This window comes from Thamnophis sirtalis, unplaced genomic scaffold, assembly GCF_051295495.1.
Source record: "Thamnophis sirtalis isolate CommonGarterSnake01/CBP01778 unplaced genomic scaffold, rThaSir2_p1.2 scaffold_11, whole genome shotgun sequence".
NCBI classification, from domain to species: Eukaryota; Metazoa; Chordata; class Lepidosauria; order Squamata; family Natricidae; genus Thamnophis; species Thamnophis sirtalis.
Genome location: NW_028261391.1, coordinates 53,422,360 through 53,446,088, shown reverse-complemented (window position 1 = coordinate 53,446,088; position 23,729 = coordinate 53,422,360). Strand labels below are relative to the sequence as shown.

At 39.7% G+C, this 23,729-nt stretch overlaps 1 protein-coding gene across 5 annotated transcripts in view; it reads left to right on the top strand.

Moving 5' to 3' along the window:
• XPNPEP1 (X-prolyl aminopeptidase 1) overlaps window positions 1-23,729 on the top strand; it is a 46,042-nt gene that overhangs the window by 5,656 nt on the left and 16,657 nt on the right. For 2 of the 5 annotated variants that reach the window (XM_087725817.1, XM_087725816.1), the window contains exons 2-13: window positions 4,010-4,109; window positions 9,345-9,465; window positions 10,375-10,438; window positions 14,592-14,696; window positions 15,379-15,471; window positions 15,976-16,119; window positions 16,433-16,528; window positions 18,883-18,964; window positions 19,806-20,016; window positions 21,570-21,659; window positions 21,896-21,946; window positions 23,354-23,412. In XM_087725817.1, the coding sequence (XP_087581943.1) occupies window positions 9,349-9,465; window positions 10,375-10,438; window positions 14,592-14,696; window positions 15,379-15,471; window positions 15,976-16,119; window positions 16,433-16,528; window positions 18,883-18,964; window positions 19,806-20,016; window positions 21,570-21,659; window positions 21,896-21,946; window positions 23,354-23,412 (1,112 nt within the window). In that variant the 5' untranslated portion in view covers window positions 4,010-4,109; window positions 9,345-9,348. Of the gene's footprint in view, window positions 1-4,009; window positions 4,110-6,390; window positions 6,613-9,341; window positions 9,466-10,374; window positions 10,439-14,591; window positions 14,697-15,378; window positions 15,472-15,975; window positions 16,120-16,432; window positions 16,529-18,882; window positions 18,965-19,805; window positions 20,017-21,569; window positions 21,660-21,895; window positions 21,947-23,353; window positions 23,413-23,729 lie in introns of those variants that run through there. The other 3 variants (XM_087725815.1, XM_087725814.1, XM_014062895.2) reach the window with 2 other exon arrangements.

The window sequence follows — 23,729 nt, the reverse complement described above, 5'->3', positions numbered from 1 at the left end:
TCCTATTTAGGACGGAACGGGTTATCCTAAACAGGGCGGCTGGGCGTGACTCAGTGGACGCAATCAGAGAGGCAATATGTGATCTCTTAGACGTCCTGATTGCTCGAATGTATTCTCTGATGCAGGTTGTTAAAAGTGCTCGGCTCGATTCGGATTTACTGGACCTCCAATTGTGCTCTAGGCGTCTCTTCCGGCGTTTCATCTCCCGGAGTTCCTCAGTGAACCAAGGAGCCCTCCGGGATCCACTGCCTCGGAGCGGCCGTAGAGGCGCAATCCGGTTAAGGGACTCCGTCGCTGCCAAGTTCCAGGCAGCAACCAGAGTCTCCACCGGACTGCGGGCGAGAGTATCAGGAATAACCCCAAGCTCCGTCTGGAACCCCAAAGGGTCCATAAGTCGCCTGGGGCGTAACCACCTGGTCGGTTCCTCCTCCCTACAGTGGGGGTTTGGTCTCCGAAAGTCAAGCCTCAATAGGTAGTGGTCCGACCATGACAGGGGCAAGATCTCGCTACCCCTCAGACCAAGATCACAATTCCACTGCTCCGAGAGAAATACGAGGTCAAGCGTGTGACCCGCTGAGTGGGTTGGTCCCCGGATTACTTGGGTCAAGCCCATGGTTGTCATGGAAGCCATGAACTCCTGCGCTCCATCAGAGTGTTCACCGAGTGAAGGCAAGTTGAAATCCCCCAGAACCATAAGTCTGGGGAACTCAACTGCCAGCTCGGCTATTGACTCGAGGAGCGAGGGGAGGGCTGCTGCAACGCAGTTGGGAGGCAGGTACGTTAGCAGCACACCCACTTGACCCTTGAGGTCCAACTTCACCAGCAGGGACTCACACCCGACAAGCTCCGGAGCAGGGATCCTACGAAGTGCTAGAGACTCTCGGATAACAATGGCCGCACCCCCACCCCTTCCCTGGGCCCTCGGCTGCTGGAGCACCTGAAAGCCCTCTGGGCACATTTCTACGAGGGGGACTCCTCCCACCGGGCCCAGCCAGGTTTCAGTAATACATGCCAGGTCTGCCCTCTCGTCTAAAATTAAGTCCCGAACGAGAGGAGCCTTATGAACTACAGACCTGGCATTTAGCGACAGCAGCCTGAGACCAGGGTCCTGATTACTCGCGCCATCTGGCCTTGGAGTGGGACTCATAGGGCCGGAAGGAGGGATCTCTGTAACGTAGCGAGCCCTCCTTCCCCGGTAATGGCCAGCCCTAAAGTCCCCGCCATATCTGCCCCTCCCTGTTAAGACCGTAATGCTCCGGCCCACTCCCGTGTCCGTAGTCCCTCCACCCACCCCCATAGTCCCCGCGTTTTCCGACAGGCCCTTCGAATCAGTCATCCTGAGATTGGAGTAGGCCCAGCTCCCCCCACACTTCTGCGAAGCACTCAGTGTGGGGGAACCCGGTTCCCATCCCAGTCTCACTTACATACCCAAGCACTCAATCACTCACTCACACCCCCGGAAGAAAATTTAAAAATACAACAATATGATAAAAAGGGAATTACACAAGTCTAAAAGTGCGGTCATTCGCTTACAGTCATACACATCCACACTACTTACAAGGAAAAATTTGCGCAGGTATAAAAAGGTGATAAAAATACGCGAGTAGTCCATACATAGAGATATAAAGTCCAAAGGGCAACAGCACGGTGGTAGACACAGTCCAGGGGGAGAGATGTAAAAGTAAAAGTCCAGCGAGATAGTTCATAAAGGTGAAAACGTAGTTGGAGAAGCAAGCTAAGGTAGATGGTAAAGATGGTAAGCAGGAAAGCCCCCCCCAGCCACAAAGGAGGGCAAACCGGGGGGGCCTTGCACGCCCAATAAGATGGATTGTAGATTGTAGATTGAAAGGTGCTGGATGGGGGGAGAGTTCAAAAGGGCTGTAATGGTGGTTACAAACTAGCCACCCAATCCTGGCAGACATGATTAATAATTAATCCACTCACCGCTCCTCCTCAGGGCCCCAATACAGCACACTAATTCCAAAGTCCAGCAAACCAAATCTAGGGTCCAATAAGCCCAGATCAGAAGCTCACGTCTTTCTAAACACACCACTGCCATTAAAATGACATTAAAAGTACAGTTGGTATTTCTCTCATTTCATTATTATCCATATATAACAAAGAGTTCATCTTTCTAATGGCATTTTAAAGAAAATTTTGCCGAAATAACAAGCCAAGTTTCACTGACAGTTTCTGAAGACTTAAATAATTCTCTTGTTTTGCTCTTACCTTTCAAGCATTAGTTTTTGGAAACAAACTTGCAGATCAAAAAGACAATTAATTGACATATGATTTAACTGAATGTATGATCTTGTTATCTTGATTTAATTATATTTCATATACTGTTTGATATAGAAAAGCAGTGTTGGAATTATGCTCAATTAACTAAAACTCAAGCTGCATAGTAATTCAGATGTTAGTCTAAAGCACCTTACATGCAAAATTGGTGCACATATCTAGGTTTGGTACTTCCTTATTCTATTCCAATCATATTGCCTGTCTTGACAAAATCTTCAGTAACTAAGCTGCTTATCTTTTGTTTAGGTGCTGCCATAGAATAATCTATGACAATTTGCAATGGCCAACTCTCCAGGGCCAACTCTCCATGGCCAACTCACCACAGCCAACTTGCCATAGCCAACTTGCTGCTGGACAGCTCGCTGCAGGACAAGAGTTAAACTAATATCAAAGAAATGGTGGAAGGGAAACATTAAAGAAAGGATGCAAAAGGAGGGACAGAATGAAATGTGAATGACAAAAATTAAAATATTTTTTATTTGTTTCAAATAATTAAATTGAAATTGTTAAATTGTCCTGTTGCAAGTTGGCCCATGGTGAGTTATCCTTCACCAAGTTAGCCATGGTGAATTGGCAAATTGTCCCATTCTGGCCTCAGAGCCACCACTGCAAATCCATTATTGTCACATTTTCTCTGAGATCCAGTGGTTTTCCATTGGTGGCAGCTCTACCTCTCTTAGATTTGCCTCTTCCCACTTCTTTCTTCACTATCACTTTTTTCTTCAGAAACAATTGGAGGTTTTCCCCCCCTTTGCTTCACTGAAAACTTTATTTCACTACAAAAATGAGCAGAGCGAGGAAATAATAAAAATAGGGATGAAATAAGATGGTGTCTGGAATGCCAAGTATCCTCCAGTATCCTGTCTTCCCTTTGACTACTGGTGGCCTTTTTATCTTTTTATACTCATTATCCCCATTCCAAGGAGAGGCAAAGTGGACACTCACAAAGAAGTATGGAATTATTGTGTAGGAAGTGCCCAAATTAAGGAAACTTCCTGGAGGCTGCAAGTATTAGGTGGTAGGGTGTGCCAAATTCCTTGGGAGGGGATGACGGATTGAGCTCCAGTAAAGAAAGCAGGGGTTGTAGTATAGGGGGAAAAAGAATCATGTAGCAGTAGTAATGAGAGACATGGGTTCAAGTGGAAACCCTGAAAAAAAATACTCCTTTTATGGAATTCTTCCTACTGATAGCATATCAAGGGCATTAACTTGTTCCTGGAGCAAAAGTTAATGAATAACTACTTTTCTGTATCTTTTTTCCCCTTGTGAATAGCTCACAGTGTCTTCTTATAGAATACACAATGTTCTTTCAATTTTTTCTTTTTTTCTATATGAGTTTTAGGCTTTTGGCATGCTACCCTTCTGATTTGTTTGTTGGAATTATGACAGTTGATCCAAGGCTGGGGTATATGCCTATAGCTTTGGGCAACTGATTGGAGTTCATTGGTTATTATGTTCTGAACAATCTAATCCTGTAAAATATGTTAAGAGTTTGACCTGGGCTTGGGCTTTCTGGCTGAATAATCTAGACTGAAGTCCAGGCTACTCCCCCTCCCCTTCCCAATGTCACACTGCCTTCTGTTCTGCTATTGTGAACTGTTACAGTCTATTTTTGAAACAGTCATTATCTGCAATTATCCATTATGAGAAGAAAGAGGTTATTGTGGCCAAAGTCTGCTTACCTTTGAAGTTTTGCCCTTTGCTTTGTCAGGCATTGCTGAGTTAATGAAGAGCAAGAACAGAACACAGAAGTGATTTCACTATCCAAGGCTGGGAAATTTGGGTTTCAGAAGAATAACTACCTGGGACAGGTAAAATATGGGCCATAAAGATGATGTTGGATAATGCTTGCCAAGGTTTATTTTATAGAGACACAAATACTTAATTTCATTTTTGTTTCACTTCATTGTTTGTGTTATTGTTTGTTACTTTAATATCAAATGTACTGCCTGGTTGCAATGTGTATAGAATGAAATGAGATCATCTGTATGCTTCAGAATGTAGAAGTTTGGCTTAGTGACCCACCCCAAAGAAATGGAAAGGGAGTAAAAAAGACAGCCCTTTTGCTAGAAATTGCATAGTGTTACGGCAGAGGCTGTGGAGGTACATCATTTGAAGTCAATGTGGTCCTCTCAAGATGCAGATAAGGTAGTAGGCGCATGACCTAAAATAAAGGTAACCAGTAGGTCCTTCCTTCCTTCCTTCCTTCCTTCCTTCCTTCCTTCCTTCCTTCCTTCCTTCCTTCCTTCCTTCCTTCCTTCCTTCCTTCCTTCCTTCCTTCCTTTGTTCCTTCCCAAAATGGCACTAACTATCTGTGAGAAACGTTGTGCTTGTTTCGTTTGGCAGAAAAATGGGAGAATGTCTTATAAGCCCAAGGAACATGAACAAGAACATGAGATAAAAGTCTAAGGGTATAATTTTCAAAGATGTAAAATAATATTAAGTAAGTAAGTAAGTAAGTAAGTAAGTAAGTAAGTAGGTAAGTACCTTCTAGTCTCCTTTCTTTTATGTCATGCGCCTACTTCGTATAAATAGGAATCGAGGACTGGAATTGTCATAAAGTGTGTTCTAAAGTAGGCTAATTTGATAAAAAAGAATATATAATGTGGGCAAACTGGTTAGAATTATACTAGATATCTGAAGGATATTGAAACATTAGTCTTATGTCTGGCTTATTTGCTATCGCATTTTTCACAACGCTGCTAAATTAAAATATTATTCTGAAGATGTGGGGAGGATTAGATTCTTCATTTCAGCAAAAGCTAGTACCTTAATTTTTAAATTATATTTCAGTCTTTATTGGCAGTGTGCTAGAAAAAGCTTGGTTACAGTATAGTAGATGCCATGTTTCAAATTGATTCTTGCCTGCTAGAGGCAGTTTCTGCTTCATTAGTTGATCAGTGGCCATGGTACATAGTGGAGTGGGGATTTGCAATCAGATTTATCAGCAGTGGAATTTCCGTTGAGCAGCAATTGCTTCAGTTAATCTAATGCGTGTTGAGGCACCATAACCTGTGTAAGGATAACAAATAGAATCCTAAAGCTGGAGCTGACCATACCCAAATCAAAAATTATAGGCCTATTTCACTTTTGAATGTGGATTATAAAATCTTTGCAGCTATACTGGCAGATAGACTTAAATTCTTCCTTAGTAAATTTATACACCCTGATCAGAACGGCTTCTTGCCGTCAAGGCATTTGAAAGATAATGTTAGAATTATTTTGGATGCCTTAGAATATTATGAAGCCCGGCTGGATAAACAAGTGGCCTTTATGTTTCTTGACGCACAAAAGGCTTTTGATCGGGTAAATTGGAAGTTTATGTTGTCACAATTAGAAAATATGAAGTTTGGAGAAAACTTCTTAAATGCAGTTTGGGCAATTTATGTATGACAAACTGCGACATTATTGGTAAATGGAGAAGAGGTGGGTGATATTGAGATTGGTAAAGGCACAAGACAAGGATGCCCGTTATCCCCCCTACTGTTTATCCTCACATTAGAACCCCTTCTTAGAATAGTGAGGAGTGATACACAAATTAAAGGGTTACGAGCTAAAGCTCAGGAATTTAAGGTCCAGGGTTTTGCCGATGACCTTGTTTTTATTCTGGAGGATCCTATGGCTTCTGGGATACAACTTTTACATAAAATAGAGGAGTACGGTAGGATAGCGGGGCTACGTATAAATAAAGAGAAGACAAAACTGTTAATTAAGAATATGACTTTGAACCAGAAAAGGAAAGTACAAAGCCTGTTAGGGATTAACATGGCCCATAAAATATAATACTTGGGAATTTGGCTCACGGAGAGATGTTCCTCTATCAAGGTAGATAACTATATGAAATTGCTACAACAGATATCTAAGGATATGACTAATTGGAGTGGTAAACAACTGTCTTTGATGGGCAGGATTGCGACAGTTAAGACATATGTATTACCGAAATTTTTGTTTCTGTTTCAAATGGCACCAACTAAATTGGACAAATTTTTTAAAATATCTTTGGAGACAATAGTGGCTCGATTCATATGGCAAGGCAAGAAAGCACGAATTAAAGCCCAAATGTTGCAAAAATGTAAAGAACTGTGATAATTTCCCATAAGATCACAATCTCTTTTAAATGGTCTGAAGAAGAGTTAATTTGTTGTGGCAGTTTCTTTCTTTTTTTCATTATTAGAATAACACTGTCCCACCAATTGGAAATATGCTTTATAACATCATAGTTTTCCAAGGGACAGAAATGTTGTCTTAGAATTATCTGGACGTGATAAAAAAATTATTGAATTAGGAAAAATGCCTTCTAGTTAATGTACTATGGTAAGTGAAACACAGTGACTTTGCAAAAGTTTATACAGAGACAATTAGTGTGTGAGTACATTGTATATGTCAGATTTCCCTGTTTTCTGCTTTTTGAAGGAGTATCAACCATCTGCCAAATTAATTGTTCAGATACTAAGATGTTAATCTTAAAATATGTCAATAGTATTTAATGTAGCAAACATTTGACTTGATTGTCCAGTGAAATCTATGCCATTTAGGAAGTGGAGACATTTGAGAATGCACAGCTGATGTTAGAGCCTCCAAATATATGTGCTAGAATTGTATGAGGACAAACCAGATCATTAATCAAAATAGTCTTCTAAGGAACAATTTTTCAGCATCAGTGATCTGTTGAAGGTTGAAAAGAAAGGGGGCCACACAAAATAGCGACACTTTGGGCCCCATTTGGACATTATCACTTAGGGGTGTACTCACTTTTGTTGCCAGCAGTTTAGACAAGAAGTTGAATGTCCATGCTCAGCGTCATATCCAGAGTTTGGCTTTCGGAAATAGATGTATGAGTGCTGCAAGTATTGCTGCAGAGGTTGAAGGGTGGGGGGGCCAACCTGTCAGTGCCCAGACCATACGCCGCACATGGCATCAAATTGGTCTGCAGGGCTGCCGTCTCAGAAGGAAGCCCTTTCTAAAGATGATGCACAAGAAAGCCCACAAGCAGGATGTTCTAAGGACTAAGGACATGGATTTCTAGAACCATGTTCTGTGGTCTGATGAAACCAAGATAAAATTATTTGGTTCAGATGGTGTCAAGTGTGTGTGGTGCTAACCAGGTGAGAAGTACAAAGACAAGTGTGTCTTGCCTACAGTCAAGCATGGTGATGGGAATGTCATGGTCTCGGACTGTATGAGTGCTGCCGGCACTGGGGAGCTACAGTTTATTGAGGGAACCATGAATGCCAACACATACTATGACATACTGAAGCAGAGCATGGTCCCCTCTCTTCGGAGACTGGGCCCCAGGACAGTATTCCAACTTGATAACGACCCCAAACACATCTCCAAAATGACCACTGCCTTGCTAAAGAAGCTGAAGGTAAAGCGATGGACTGGCCATGCATGTCTCCAGATCTAAACCCTATTGAGCATCTGTGGGGCATCCTGAAACGGAAGTTGTAGGTGCACCAGGTATCTAAAATCCACCAGCTCCATGACGTCATCATGGAAGAGTGGAAGAGGACTCCAGTGGCAATCTGTGAAGCTCTAGTGAACTCTATGCCCAAGAAGGTTAAGGCAGTGCTGGAAAATAAAGGGGGCCACACAAAATAGCAACACTTTGGGCCCCATTTGGACATTATCACTTAGGGGTGTACTCACTTTTGTTGCCAGCAGTTTAGACATTAATGGCTGTGTGTTGCGTTATTTTGAGGGGGCAGCACATTTACACTGTTATACAAGCTGTATACTCACTACTTTGCATTGTAGCCAAGTGTCATTTTTTCAGTGTTCTTACATGAAAAGGTATACTTAAATATTTATAAAATGTGAGGGGGTATACTCACTTCTGTTATTTGCATGTTCCATATTGTAACTGCTGAACAGCTCCAGGACTAGTGTATGCCACAGGGTCAATAATTTTTTGAGGTACATTAGTCTTAAGAAATCAGTCTAAGAATCTATCCCAAGGTTACCTGCTAAATCTTGTGTCTAAAAGCAGATTTAAACTTAAGTCTCCCTGGTCCTAGTTCAGCAGATTAACTACTAATCTATGCTTTCTTGAATTTGGAAGAGATTGTGTAACGTAATATGGCTAACAAAGCTAGATTCAAGCTTTCAGAACAGACAAGTATTTACCCTTACTAAGGAAAACAATCCTTGAACAATTGTAGAGCCTGCTATTTATTCCTGGCAAGGAAATGTAGTAATGTGGAAGAGGTGATGGCTCTCAGAACTTTCCTTATGAACTGAAAACAGCAACAGCTTGTGAATTATTTCCTTCCTGTTCTGTGTCCTTGCTCTTCTTTCATGTCTCGAAGCATCTGCTGATTTTTAATTCCAAATGTTTCCTTACATACAGCTTCTTCTAGACTGTCCTCTTTCAGCTATCCTCTATCAAATAATTCAAGATGATTAACGTAAGATCCGTGAGAGTTTATCAAGGAAGTAATTGTGCAACCAGCTTTGGTCCATGATCAATCACTCCAGTGTTTTTCTGACTGGGCATTCAGTGAAAGGCTAAAATTCAAAGAATTCTACTGATTAGAAAAGGTTGATGACCTTTCTATTGTGACCCAAATATATAGAACCTCTCTTTCTCTCTTGTCCGCTAGTCTTTTCATAGAGACTAAATTGTTTTAGTGGTTAAGACACTACTCTATATACTAGGACACCCTGAGTTCTAATCTTGTCTTAGACACAAAGCCAGACAGGTAACTTTGGGCCAGTCACTTCCCTCAGCCCTAAGAAGGAGACAGTGCCAAACCACGTCTGAAATCTTGCCAGGAAAACTGCAGGGACTTTTCAAAACTGCTGACACCTGGAGTCAAGATTGACTCAAAGGCATGTGCACACACACACAATCTTTTCAAAGGCAGGTCAAGAGTGGTAATTCCATAGGCTGCTATTTCAGCAGATCTGTACTGTGCAAAGTTGGGAAGGGCTATAAATATAGATTCAAACGATTTCAATTGAAAAATTCTACTTGATAATTTTCTGGAATTTTAAATCTTCAGTACAAAATCAGCAGTGCTCTTAACTTCTTGTTTTTCTAGTAGGACCATGTTTCCGAAAATAACTACAGAACTGCTGAAGCAGCTTCGGCAAGTGATGAAAAATTCCAAATATGTTTCTGAACCCATTCAAGCCTATATTGTGCCTTCTGGAGATGCTCATCAGGTATTGTATTGTTTTCTGCTTGAGAAATGGCATTCAGAAAAAAAAACCCCACTAAAGTAATTCAGATAATAGAAAAAATTGATTCTCACCAAACAGACTGCAATGAACAGAGTTCCCAATTGCAATTTGTGCTGTGATCATTACCAAGATATAATTTCAGTGAGGCAGTCTTTTGATATAAAAATTTAAATGTGAAGCTTCCATGCACATATCTCAAGTATCACATGATTGGTATACAATCTTACAGAATCTTCCTCGCTGCATACAGTTACATTGTTCTTGTAGACCAGGGGTGTCAAATTCTTGCTCTCATGGCGGCATCATGTGATGTATTGGGACTTTTCCCCCTTCGCTAAACCAGGCGTGGGCGTGGCCAGTGCATGACGCATCCATCCTGTGAGTCATGAGTTTGACAGCCTTCTTCTCGACAAACAGTTTTTCAATGGAAATCAGAACGCAATAGGTTGGATCAGGTTTATAGTTATCATGACAGCAATAAACTCTCTGGCCACTCCAGATCCATTGTCAAGGGAAAGCAAGTTAAGGTTTCCCAGGACTAGCAACCTAGGGAACTCTACATCTTAATCACTGTTAGTAGAAGTAACTTTTTAAAAATAATACAAATATGTTTCATAGTTAAGATTGATTACCATATAGGGATAAATTGTAATGCTACTTAATTGACATTGAAAGAGAAAGGGAAAGTTGGAGACAGATCTAGGATTACCCAATGGAAGTACTGTATTCTTTTTGGTGTTGTTCAACCATATTCTTAACGATACAAGGACATCTGATGAGGAATATGCAAAGATCTTTCAAGACTGAAAGAATTATAGCAGGAAACAAGGATAATTTATGTGCATCCCTTTGATCATCATTAGTTTTGCTTTTTATTTTTACCTTCGTCAGAGTGAATACATTGCACCCTGTGACTGCCGTAGAGAGTTCATTTGTGGATTTAATGGTTCTGCAGGTAAGTTTCTAGAATTATGTCCAGTCTATTAAAGTTGGTAGCTCTGTAGCATCCAGTGCCAAATCTCTCTTTCAATTAAAGGGGCCCTTAATGGAACCTTTGTTTTTCTCACTAAATTACAGAGAGAACTTCTGTATTTTTCTTTTCTTTTGAATATCTTTTCCTTTGTTTGTTTTTATATATAGATGTTCAGATAGTCACCTGTAAAATGCGGTCCCCAAAATATCATTTGGCATTAAAAAATGAATATGATCCCTGATGTTTTATATTTCTTTTGGGGTTAATTTCAGTTTTTAAGAGAGAAAATCAAAGGTTTACATGCTCTCTGGATAAACTGTTCTATACTCAACGGAAAATACATAAATGTTATTTAGGCTGCCACTGGTATACACTGAGGCATTGACATGTATTTAGTTATGTGTAGAGTGATATAGATACTTCAGATGCATTAAGTGAACATTCCAGTCATCTGTTTTTAACATTTGGCAATCCCATGTCCTCACTGGGGAAAAAAAAGTTATGTTGTACATCAACTCTGATAGTTTGTTTATTTTTTGTTATTTTTATTTTATTTTTAATACAATAAAGTGTTGGCAGGTCATAGAGAACTACCCATACTAGTTGACCATTTAAAGTTCTTTCAGAGTCTTTGATGTTGTATTAATTCCATATTCAGTGATTAAAGTAAATAGAAAACCTTCTTTTTTTAATTATTTTTTTTATTTTTTTTGTTACATAAACAACACATACCCACAACAGTGGGGAAAAAAAAATCAAAACAAAAAAGAACAAAAAACAAAACAGAAAAAAAAACCACAACAAGTATATGTTATAAAAAAGTATATCAGCTGGTTACAACAAGTTTTTGTACATCTCTTCCATTAATTCATATTAATTCAAATATCTTAACTCAAATGTTTACCATATTAACATCATCATACCTCCACTTTTAGTTGACTACAGTTGTTTAAACATCCTTCATCCTTAACTATACCAAAGATTTAATCCATAACCACATGCTGGCATTTCATTTACTTGTTTATAAAATCCTCCATTAACATCAAATCCTCATATCCTGTTTTAGCTAAACATCCATAATATTTAATACCAAAAATTCCATCCTCCATGTATATAATTTATTATCATTTTCCTTTCTTTATTTAATTATATCGTATATCATAGCATTTTCCCCATATTAGTTAAGATTTAACTGTATATAGTTTTATTTTATTTTTATAATAATAATTATTGTGATTAATAACCTTTATATATAGTCCAAGGATATTTCTAACCTTCCCTTCTCATATCCAATTATTATTTATCATAGCAACTCAACATTATATACATTACTATCATTATCAATTATTATTCAACTATAACTATTACAAATGAATTTAACTAGGTTTAGCTAGTTTTAAATTGTACTCTTCCATCTATCAGCCTGTGTCTCTCCAGTAACAGAATCGCCTTAATCCTGTTGCCATTCGTGGGTCCAATTCTCCAAACATCTTTATGAGCAAGTCCATACAAAAAAATCTTTGCACCTTTTTGCTTATGGTGCCTCTCATATAATGCTGCCGTCCTCCTTTTATTTGCTTTATCAGCTTGTCTTTAATTCTCAGTGGTGGTATCAAAAGTTTTGCAGATGGTATTTCATAAAGTATAAATTCTTTAATGCTTCTCACTCCTCCTGTGCCCTGTCTTTCGAAGTAAATCTTCTGTGTGGCTGCTCCCCCTTCAGACATTCCATCTTTTTCTCCCTCAGAGGTAAACCAGTTGCCCGAATATCAGCAAATTGAAAATCTTTATCTCTGACATCCTTAGTTTGTATTTGAAGAACATTCAAACATTCAACATTTTCATTTTTTCCCTCATATTTTGTTGCTAGAAACAGCAGATAATCCAGTTTCCTCTCAATTCTATCATGTGTGGCAGATAATTTTTGTAGTGCCGAAGAAATCATTTGAATAGAGGCTTGAATAGACACCATATTTGTACGCAGTTACTATTTTTTCTTTGAGAACTCTGAGGTATTTGCAAATAAAAACAAGCTGGGAACTGTACAATCTTATCAGATTTTAGACCAATCCAGCCAAGCAATAAAAGTGTCAAGTTGTAAGGAGCCAAATTATAGTGAATTGGTTTACAGCCCACTTGCAGAGGGTCAGAGGAGATGTTAGAGTAATCTATCCTTTGTCCGTGTAAATAGCATTTAAAACATTTAAAAAGTAGGATAACCACCGTCCATAAACCAATAAAGAGATCGAAATCACCGCTAGATTCTTCTGTTCTTTAATTTAAATTAGCTTGAATTTTTAGGCGGACTGTCTTTCTCTGAGTAATAAAATCACCTTACCAGCTGAAAACACTTTCGCCATTCTTTGGAGCTATCTGCAGTTTCAGTTAGCCTTATGGCTAATCTGGAAGTCACTGGCAAAGGAGGTTAAATTCAAAGCCCTCAGGAGACTTTGCGGACGTCTCTGGGGCCACTGGATCTCCTCCTACCTTTCACTGTCTCTCCGGGACAGCTTTGGTCCAAAAAGGGACCGTCCAAATGCTTCGGAATAGGGGAATTTCAGGAATAGCCTGAAAATCCGTCTTCTCACTGCTAAGCCCCGCCTTCTTCCAATAGAAAACCTTCTTGAATATCACATATGAACTTCCTGCTTGAAGAATATGATGTCATATTGTGGACCACATATAATAGGTAACCAGTTAAGGTCATGGGTCAATGATGAACAGGCTGTGGACAAGAACAAGGTGAAAGATGGGGAGTTTATTCCCTTCTGACTCTTCATGATTGTGCAATTCTATCCATGTCTATCCAGAATGGGTACATACACATCAGACTGCAGCCTTAGATATAGTAAGAGACCTTTCCTTCCCCCTTTCCCCATGTGTATGTTGGGGAAGTGAAATTATAGCACTATTGATAATCATTTGTATGTATGCAAGAGAGAAATGACTAGCTCATTTCTGAAGAACTGTTTGGTTTTGCAGTTTACATGCTGTACAGAAAAAGATTTGAAAGGTTTGAATTGTTGCTTCCTCTTTCAGCATACACACCAGCTGGACTGGTGATGTAATACCAGAGTAGTAATGAGCTTTTGCTGACCCTTAGATGACTCTCCAATAAAACAAAAATCCTGTTAGCTATTTCATAGAGTATTTACAGCTTTCCTTTTTCTCTGTCCAAGGCTTATGAAAATAGGATACTTGTACTCAGGGATTTGCAGTAAACAGTATCAGTTAGCCAAGTTTAGCTTCCCTAAAGAACATTTTCTGCATCTGAAATCACTGAGCATTGAACACTAATTCTTTCTCTCTGTCTCTGTGTCTCTCTCTCCTGCCTCCCTCTCTCCCTGCCTTTTTCCCTCTCTATTTGTGTGCATGTGTGTGTGAGAGAGTAAGCCTTGCATCAGAACAGCATGTTCTATTTAGCAACATTTCCTGTGGCTTCAAGCATTGCACTGTATTCTTAAGAATTGGGTTTAGTTTCAAGCTGTGCCGCTGATTAACATGCCGTGCTAACATTGTCAACTCACCTTTTCTATAGCTTCCTGTTTGCCTGCTAAGCAAAATAAGATTAACAAATTAACAAGTCAGGTATATATAGCTCTGGTGGACCTCTAATTATAAGAAATCAAATCATCCAATAGATTCCCATCTTTTAATCATAGAGCAAATTGCTTCTCACAATGCTCCAATTGGCATTTTCCTTACTTTGCTGAAGTGACATATTTTAATGGTTTGATCTCCAATGACTATTTAGATATTTTTAATTATCTTTTATTTCCAGCCTTTTCTTCTGCCTTGGCCCAAAGAATTTTGTTTTACAGGATCAGCATTTCTTATTTCGTCTACTCAATATTCCATTGGTTTAGAAAAAAAATGATTTCAACTATTTCTTTTTTTAATGCCGCAGGGCATTCTTGCTTGGTGTCATCAGGGGTTTGGCTTAGCAGGCAAAGATAAGTATCTTCTTCCTTCTTAAGGTTTTTTCCAGAAAGAACTCCAAAACTCCACCTAGGCTTGAGGTGTTTTAGTGTTAAAATCTGATTAATATTTACTTTTCTTGGATTTACTAAATGAGAGCAAAGTCTGCCATTGTCTCTGTAGTTTCAGTTCTGCTATCTTCTCTGCTTTCTGACAGGAACTGCCATTATAACAGAGCAATATGCCGCCATGTGGACAGATGGACGCTATTTCCTTCAGGCATCCCAACAAATGGATTCCAATTGGACACTCATGAAGATGGGTGTGTGTGTCAACCCAAACCAGGGTTTTATTTCATCTTACCCAGAAAATTATTTTAGCTGAGGAGAATCTCACAGGGTTATGTTGAGAAACGTCTATTGGCACGCCATCAAACTGTAATATATATCAAACTCTAATCGGTAATATGAAAAAAGGGAATAATTATTAAGGATAAAACACATTACATACAATTCATGTAAGTGAAATTAGATTTTTAACTTAATTCTACCTGCTTTTTCTAAAGTTATTCTCTGACATACTACAAGACCAGTGAAGGCCTTAAGGCCAATAAATCTCATGAATACTTGCTTTGTTTGAAACACTACTTTACATTATGTAAACCTAAGTTCTTCAGTTAAGGAGTTGCATTTGTTATTAGTTGACACTGTGTAATTCCTGGTTTTGCCATGCTAAGTAAACTACAAGCAGGAATGAGAATAAAGAAAGTAAAATTAATATTCATCATCATACTATTTTAAACAGAATGTTGACACTCCTAATTCATGTGAATGTTACAGAAATAGGGCTTGTGTTTTACTTTCTCAGGTTGCCTTTATTCATCCAAGAGAAAGCAATGATTTCCATGTAGGGAACAAGGTGATTATCCTATCCAGTTCATTTTGGTTTGAATTGGCCTTGCTTTAATGTTTGCAATCTTGTCTTTTGGGATTTCTTTTCATTAGGACTGAAAGACACCCCTACTCAAGAGGACTGGCTTGTAAGTGTACTTCCTCAAGGTTCCAAAGTTGGAGTGGATCCTTCTATTATTCCTGCTGGTGAGTTTGATCCAGTGTTTCCATCTTAGTGTAAAGGGTTAAATTTTCACACCTTGCCCCTATATACTATTCACCAATCAACTTTGTTTGGTGTACAGCTAGTGGTATATAGCAATAGTAATAGAACATAGACATATATACGTGCTTTACAGCACTCTGTAAGTGGTTTACAGAGTCCGCATATTTTCCCCAACAATCCAGGTCCTATATAAAGTGTTAATAACTTTTCTTTAGGATGATGGATGACAGGCTACAGTTACCAGGCAAGATGCCGATCTGCTGGAGCGAGTGGGGTGGGACAGATCCATTGGTTTGAGATGGTTTCTCAGGTAGCCTGGTCTCATGCCATGGAAGGCTTTACAGGTGATAACTGATAACTTGAATTGGGCCCAAAAGAAAACTGGCAACAATGCAGCTTGCGCAACAGCAGTGTTACATGGAGATTATGTATATGCATATCAGGAATGCATTATCTAACAGATGGTTTCTCTCTGCCTCTTTCAGACCAGTGGAAGAGAATGAACAAAGTTCTGAAATGTGCTGGCCATGTTCTTGTGCCAGTCAAGGACAATTTGATTGATGCCATATGGGCAGATCGGCAATCACGACCTTGTAAGCCTCTGATGACACTAGATCTTAGCTTCACAGGTAAGAGGAACCCAAATATGCTTGTGGATACAGCACTGAACATGGTTTTTTAACACGATACCCTACAAATTTTCTGATTTTTTTTAAGCCGGCATCTGGCAGGCATCAGGTCAGCAGGGTCCTTTTTAAATTTGATCTTGACCAGAGCACAGGAAATGGAAAGGGCTGGCATGAGATTTTGAAACCACTATTGTAACTTTAATATTTGCTAACTCACAGAGGTAATGCTACCCATTTGCAGCAAGGAAGTCCTTGGTTGTGCACTTGTCTGAATCCCAGTTTGGCTGAGCTCTAATTTGAATTGCTGTTGCAGGAATCAGTTGGAGAGAAAAAATTACAGTTCTGCGGGGCAAAATGACTGAGAGAAAGGCTCTCTGGTTTGTTGTCACAGCTTTGGATGATGTGGCTTGTGAGTATCAGTGTGAGCCATTCAACATTATTTTATTGCTATGTTGAGTGATTTCGGGGCATTGGCAGTGAAAATACATCCAGCAATATGTCCGGCGTATTACTCTATTTTTTTCTTAGATCATGGTTTGCCTACTCAGTTTGTTGGGAAAAAAAAGCATAATAGGCTAGACTTATAAAATATAGTGAGACTAAAGCAAAATTTATAAATCGCACAGCTGACTTTCCGTAACATCATAATCCCAGATCTAATGAACCACACTGGGATTTAGTACAGTGTTCTGTCCCCCCTTCACGGCTCTTAACAAACGGCAGACTGCATGCTCACGGGATGACCAACGGCAGCGCAGGATGCAACGGGTAGAAGAGTCTGAGGTGGAAGCGAGTTCGCAGGGTCGGAGTTCTTTACTTTACTCGGCAGGGCATCCGTCCTGGGACTCCACACCCCCCGAACGCACGCTATCTTGTGCGAATGGGGTAACACGGCCGCACCAATGTGCTGGTTGTCCGACTTGATCGTGCATTGCTGAGGGACGGCTGCAGTCCGCGCAACCCTTCTGTTCTTCTTGGGGCAGCTCCCTGCCAAATGTCCAAGATCCCCACAGTAAAAACACAATCCCTCTGCACGTCGTCTCTCCATCTCTGTCCGTGACACTCGAGGTCGGACAGCACTCAACTCCATGGGCTTCTCCCAGTCCACTGCAGTCCCTTGTTGAACCGGCATGCTGGTGGTCTCCTGGAATATATGGCGAGGCCTTTGCCTCTGCAGCCGGGCGTCTATCCGGAGGCACAGGTGGACCAACGCGTCGAACGTCGGTGGCCTGTCCACCCTTGCCAGTTCATCCTGCAAGGCCTCAGACAATCCATCCTGGAACGTGTCCATTAGAGCTGGTTCATTCCATGTGGAATCCTGGCTACATAGCCTGAATTCAGACACATAGTCCTGCAATGAACCATGCCCCTGCTGCAGTGATTTCAAACTTCTGACAGCTGTTTCCCCCTTGATCGGATCTTCAAACATCCATTTGAAATACTGGCAGAAGCCCTGGAAGTCATCCAACAAAGGGCTCTGCTGAACTAATAAGGGGGTGGCCCAACGGGCAGCTGTTCCTGAGAGCAAACTGATCATGAATCCCACCTTCGTCCGGTCAGTGGGAAAGTCCTCCGCTCTCAGGCTAATAAACAGCTGGCATTGTCCCAAGAATGCTGCAAACATGGCCAGACTCCCATCATATTTATCTGGCATGGCTACTGGGCACTTCCTCCTTGGCTGGGGGGGGGGGGGGGTTGCAGCTCTCTGCAACTGTTGAATTTGATCCGACAACATTGCGATTTGCTGTGCCATTAATCTATTTTCAGCCATTAATTGTTCCATAATTACTGAGATTAAGGCTTGTCAGGCAGGAGTCAATCTGTTCTGTCCCCCCTTCACGGCTCTTAACAAACGGCAAGACAAATAAACTTAAAAGGAACTTTCTTTATCACTTCTCAGTTCAAACTGGCTTCAAGCCCAAAAATAACAGAAATACAGTCTCTTTCAAGCAGATAACAGAATACAAAACAACTCTTACAAGCAATGCACTTCTTCCAAAGTCTCCATGAATCAGGGTTACATGAAACACCAAAGCACTTATCCAAGTGTATCAAGCAATGTTGTACGAACCCAGGAACGCATGAAGGAACGTTGACTCCTGCGACTAGGGCGTGGCAGCATCCATCCTTTTATCTCCAAACCTGCCCCTAACAAGCCCCAGCTGCATAATGAATCTTGTATCCTGAAAAGACTCACAGCAGACATCTGCTGAGTCACAACAGTACAGTATGGAAATCTTGCTAGTCAGTAGCAATGCTTTTGAAATGCAAAGATCAGAGGAGTTAGCTGATCATTGCAATTAACAAGAAAGGAAATAAAGAAAAGGTGGCTGGTGTTCCCAGTAATGTTAAGCATCTCAGCATTAGATGGGTGAAAAAGTCCTAGCTCTTGAAGATAATTGGTACTTTCTTGGAGCTGCCACTCTTCCAAGACTCCCATACATAGCACTAACTGCAAAGCTGCATGTCTGCCTAAAGCAAAAGTGTCTTTTCTAGGGCTAAAGCTGTGGTCAGGTTTTGGGTGGGCTGCTATAAATCAGGATCCAGAAAGAAGGCCGGGTCAAAACTAAATATGTTGTCATTTGATTCTAATTTTCTGTACTAAACACAACTTGAAAGCAGTTTCCAGTGCAGCATAATAGTGCCATCTTGTGGCAGAAGCTGTGAAAGGATCCAGAAATTTTTATCTGGATGAGGATCTTGGTTAAAAGGTTGGTTGGATGTTAATTAAGGCTCTAATGCTGTCTTTTTATTGTGATACAGGGCTTTTTAATCTTAGAGGGTCTGATGTGGAATACAATCCAGTATTTTTTGCTTATGCTATCATAGGGATAGACACTATCAGGTAAGAAGTATAGCTTTCTTATTTGTTTTACTAATACTTAGCCGTTTTTTTTAAAAATTACATACAATCTTTAAAAACAAAGTGTTTGTATTAATACATATGTATTTCCAAATCAGCATCAATGGATATAATACATGATGCCTTTAAAGATCTTTAAACTACTTTATTTTATTTTTCGAAGCTCTTGATTGATTCCCTGTGATAATTTGTGCTTCATGTTTGTCTTAGATTTTATTAACAATAACATTATGAAGCTGTGGTAGCACAGTGGTTAGAATGCAATAAACTGCCCACAGCCAGGAGTTCGATTCTGGCTCAGCCTTCCATCCTTCCGAGGTCAGTAAAATGAGGACCCAGATTGTTGGAGGCAATATGCTGACTCTGTAAACCACTTAGAGAAGGCTATAAAGCATTGTGAAGCGGTATATAAGTCTAAATGTTATTGCTATTATCCAGCACCTCATAGATTTCATCATTTTTTTACTCAAACATTATTTATGTAGAAATATTGCATTAAAATTACCATACACCATTATATTGCTACTTGCTTTTAAAGTGCTTTAGGGAGAGTTGAACAGAATATTATGTATTGTATCAGAGTTTTATAACTGTTAAACTGTACAGAATATGATTTGGATATCATCCATATGTAATATTTCTTAAATTTATTTTTCTGAGAAGTATTATCTTAAGGACATTGTAGTAATTATCTTAATGAGCTTGACATCAAGATCATTAAGACTTTCCCAGTGACCCTTCATAAATGTAAAAACACAGTTGTCCCTCCTTTATTAAAGGGGCACTTTGTCATCCTTTGTTTCTTTCCCCACTCTTCTCTTAGGTTGTTTATTGATGGTAATCGCTTGGTAGACACAAATGTGAGAGAACATCTGTCCCTGGATTCTGCTCAGGACCCTGAATTGCATGTACAAGTGCTGCCGTACGATTCCATCCTCAATGTTCTGAAATCAATTTGTGAAACTCTCTCTCCACATGAAAAAGTTTGGCTCAGTGATAAAGCCAGCTATGCTCTAACTCAGGCCATTCCCAAGGTGTGTACATTCTAACAGGCAATTTATGTCCGAAGCCAAGATCTCGGAAGCTGCTAGTGGTTTCTGGATAGATCAAATGACTAGTACGTTTAAAGAATTTATTCAAGAAATGTGTTGAATTAGAAAAAGACAGGCAGATTAGATTATCAGCATCTAAAGGGGGGAGGGAGGGAGAGGGGGAGGGAAAGAGAGAGAGAGAGAGAAAGAGAGAGAGAGAGAGAGAGAGAGAGAGAGAGACGCACACAGACTGTGTGTGTCTTGGATATTTATTTTATAATTCTGATAGAAAGGAAACTCAGCAGTCTAAAATTGCATTTGTCTGTTTTTGTTGCCATACTCTATCACTGACTCAGATTCAGTTTGCAACAGCCTTCCAAAACCCTTTTTACAAATACTCTTTATCAATTTCCGTATTCTTGGTGCACTTGATTTCTTAAATCAGGACTCTCTTAAATGTCTTTTTCTTATCTTCAGCCCTTTTCTCTGATCTATGAACATAATTTTGATTCTCTTCATTACCTGTTTTACCCAACTGTTATCATTTGCAGATAGAAGAAGCATCCCCTCCACTTTTTCATTGTTACTAATGCAAATGTGATCAAGGTGTGAACCTGCTGATCCTTAACTTCAATGTTTACAGTTAATTAAGTAATGCTTACATTTAACTAGTTTGCTAATCAGAACATCATGGAAAGCTGTATTCAATGACTTCCTAAAATTAATTTATATTTGTAGATGTTCAACAAAGTTTCCTCACTTTTTAGAAAAAAGAAACAAGGTAACATTGATCTGGTAGTCTGTTATTCTGACAAAGGTTGGGAAAGGTTTTTTTTGAAACTAGCAATTCATTTATTTCATCTTCTATTCCATTATTACTTCTTCTTTGTATGGCTAGTTTTTTTTTCCCAGAATGCAAATGTTGATGTTTGCCATACTAGAATATTGCTAAATTGATGCAATATCAGAGACTATTTTCTTGATTAATCCATGCTGGTGCCTGGCAATTACCTTGGAGCTTCCTTTCCCCCCTCATTGAACACAGGGACAATTTTTTTTCTCCTGTAGTTGCCTGCCAGTTCTTTAGTATTTTTTGCAGATGATACATAAAGGTTTGGCGAGATCATTAGGAAGTTCCTTTCAGCAGCCTATTATGCAGTTCTTCTGACCTTGGGAATTTAATTTTTTGATTAAAAATGTATTCCCTTATCACGTCTTTCAGTTTCAAGCCTTATTATTGCTGTTTATTCTGCTGTTTACAATAATATCTCACACATGGGACAAATATGAGCCAAAATACTTTAATAGCTCCAACCTTTCTTGTCCTTTAGCATTTTGATGCTCTTGAGTTCTGGTTAAGAAGGATATAAATACAAAACAGATAAGAGTCTGGAAATGAGTAAATTAGCAGATTATGATCCAAGCACAGATATGATGTCAAAGAAAATGTAGTTTACTGTATTGACCATGCCATGCCACACCTGGACCATCAAGTACTTAGAGACCTGACCAAACTCTGGTGTTTTTTTTTTTTTTGGGTTTTGTCTATGTTTTAGGATCACTGCTACCTCACTCCTTACACTCCCATCTGCATAGCAAAAGCTGTAAAGAATGTGGCGGAAGCTGAAGGCATGAGGAAGGCTCATGTAAGTGATCTGCCCAGAAAGTAAGCCATCCCCAAAAATATTGTAACACAGCAGCAGTCATGAGGTGACCACACTCGCCGTCTCCTGCACCTCAAAAATAATAAGGCTTATTTCAAAAGTCAAAAGAAAATAAGAGCCTGTTTTATTTTCGGGGAAACACAGTATATGGGAAGCACTGGATGGATTCTTCCAAATTCTTCTACATTTTTAACTTTTATTTCTTCTTTTAATGACAGATTAAAGATGCTGTTGCATTGTGTGAGCTGTTTAATTGGCTGGAGAAGGAGGTACAGTTTTACAGACTTTTGTTATGAGAGGTGTATTACTTGGAGTGAACACTTACATGAATTGCATAACAGCATCATGGATCTAGGAAAAATATAGCCAACCTTGAGCCATGCAGGCTTTTATGGGTAATGACTAACGTGGGTCCTGAACAGAGGTGTAATGTGAGTCCAGAAGGGCCATCAAATTATGGGCCTACATTCTCTGGAGAAGCACAATCTGTTATCCTGCAATCAGTAAGTTTCTTAATAAGTAGCCACTCTGTCTTGTTTGGGTTGAGGCCATGCCTGCTTCTCCCCATTCATATCCTGAAGGCCTCCAGGCATTGTGTGTTCTGTTATCTTCCATTTGGCACAGAGTGAAGGTACGGGGCAGTGGTGGGTTTCAAATTTTTTTAGAACCTCTTCTGTAGGTGTGGCCTGCTTGGTGGGAGTGGCTTGCCGGCCATGTGACTGGGTGGGTGTGGCCAACTTGTAAAACTCACTTAACAACGCTCTTGCTTAGCAACCAAAATGTTGACTCAGAAACTCTGGCATTTGAAGCATGCAAGTGTTAAAGCTGTCAAGCTACAAGACCCTTTCATCCCTAGCCCTTTAGAAAAAAAACCCCAGGGGTGTTCAGACTTGACAGCTTTAAGACTTGTGGATTTCAACTCCCATAATTCCTCCTCTCGCTCTTCACCTTGATGATGTGCGGACGGGCGGTGGGAGGGAGCTGGAACCGGTTCTAAAAGGCACTGTAGATTTGTGAAACCTCTTCTATATAAGAGGTTAGAACTGGCAGGAACCCACCCCTGGTACGGGGTATCACCTGAAAATTGATGCTACCTCACTGTGAACAGCGGGGTGACACTTCCAGTCTTTATATCCAGCTATGTAGGATGTTAAGGGTTGAGAAAATACCAAACTCTGGGACAAAAGGAAATGAACAAGGAACTGTCCTCTCCCCTCCTTTCATCACCTGAAACTGAATTTGCAATTCAGGAAAGAGTAGAAGGACTGTGAAATGGTGCTTCCAACTTCCAACTCTCATAGGTAGTGCCAAATAATAATGTGATCAATAGTGTGTTGAAAGCCGCTCTATTACTACTACTAGTAGTGAAAGTTCAATAGGATAAAAATAGTCCTTCCTTCAAACCCTACCACAAGTCCTCTATGAGAGCAACCTATGAAATTTCTATTTCATTTCCAATACGGAAAGTTTCTGATTATGTTATTGAGATATATTCTTCATAACTGATGCATAGACATTTTGTAATTATCAGTCCACCTATTGAATGCTAGTATGTAATGGAGGGAAGCTAACAATGACATATCAGAAAAAATGTAGGTATGCAGAAAATTTTAAAAAGTCTGACTGAGGCTATTCTATTTTATTGATTTAATACAACTTTGTCTGCTGCTTGCCAGGTTCCCAAGGGCAACATTACGGAAATCATAGCAGCAGATAAAGCAGAGGAATTTCGTAGGTAAGAAAAAAAAGACTAACGTGGGATGTCCTGGGTTACTGCACTCCAGATTCAGCAAATTGTTGAGATGACAATTTGTGTAGATGATTCCACATGCTAAAAATAAAAACATTTGCATATGCCAAAAAAATGAAATTGTTCTTTTAAAAATAAGCCACGAAATCTCATGAGCTTTCATGTGAGAGCAGATATATTATACCATTTGGCTGTCTTTCAAAATTTTAGCCATTTTTAATTTTAGTAATTATAATGTTTTGAGGACTGTAAAATCAACCCTACCGTACTTTTAAGACAAAATTAATAAACTTGCATATATA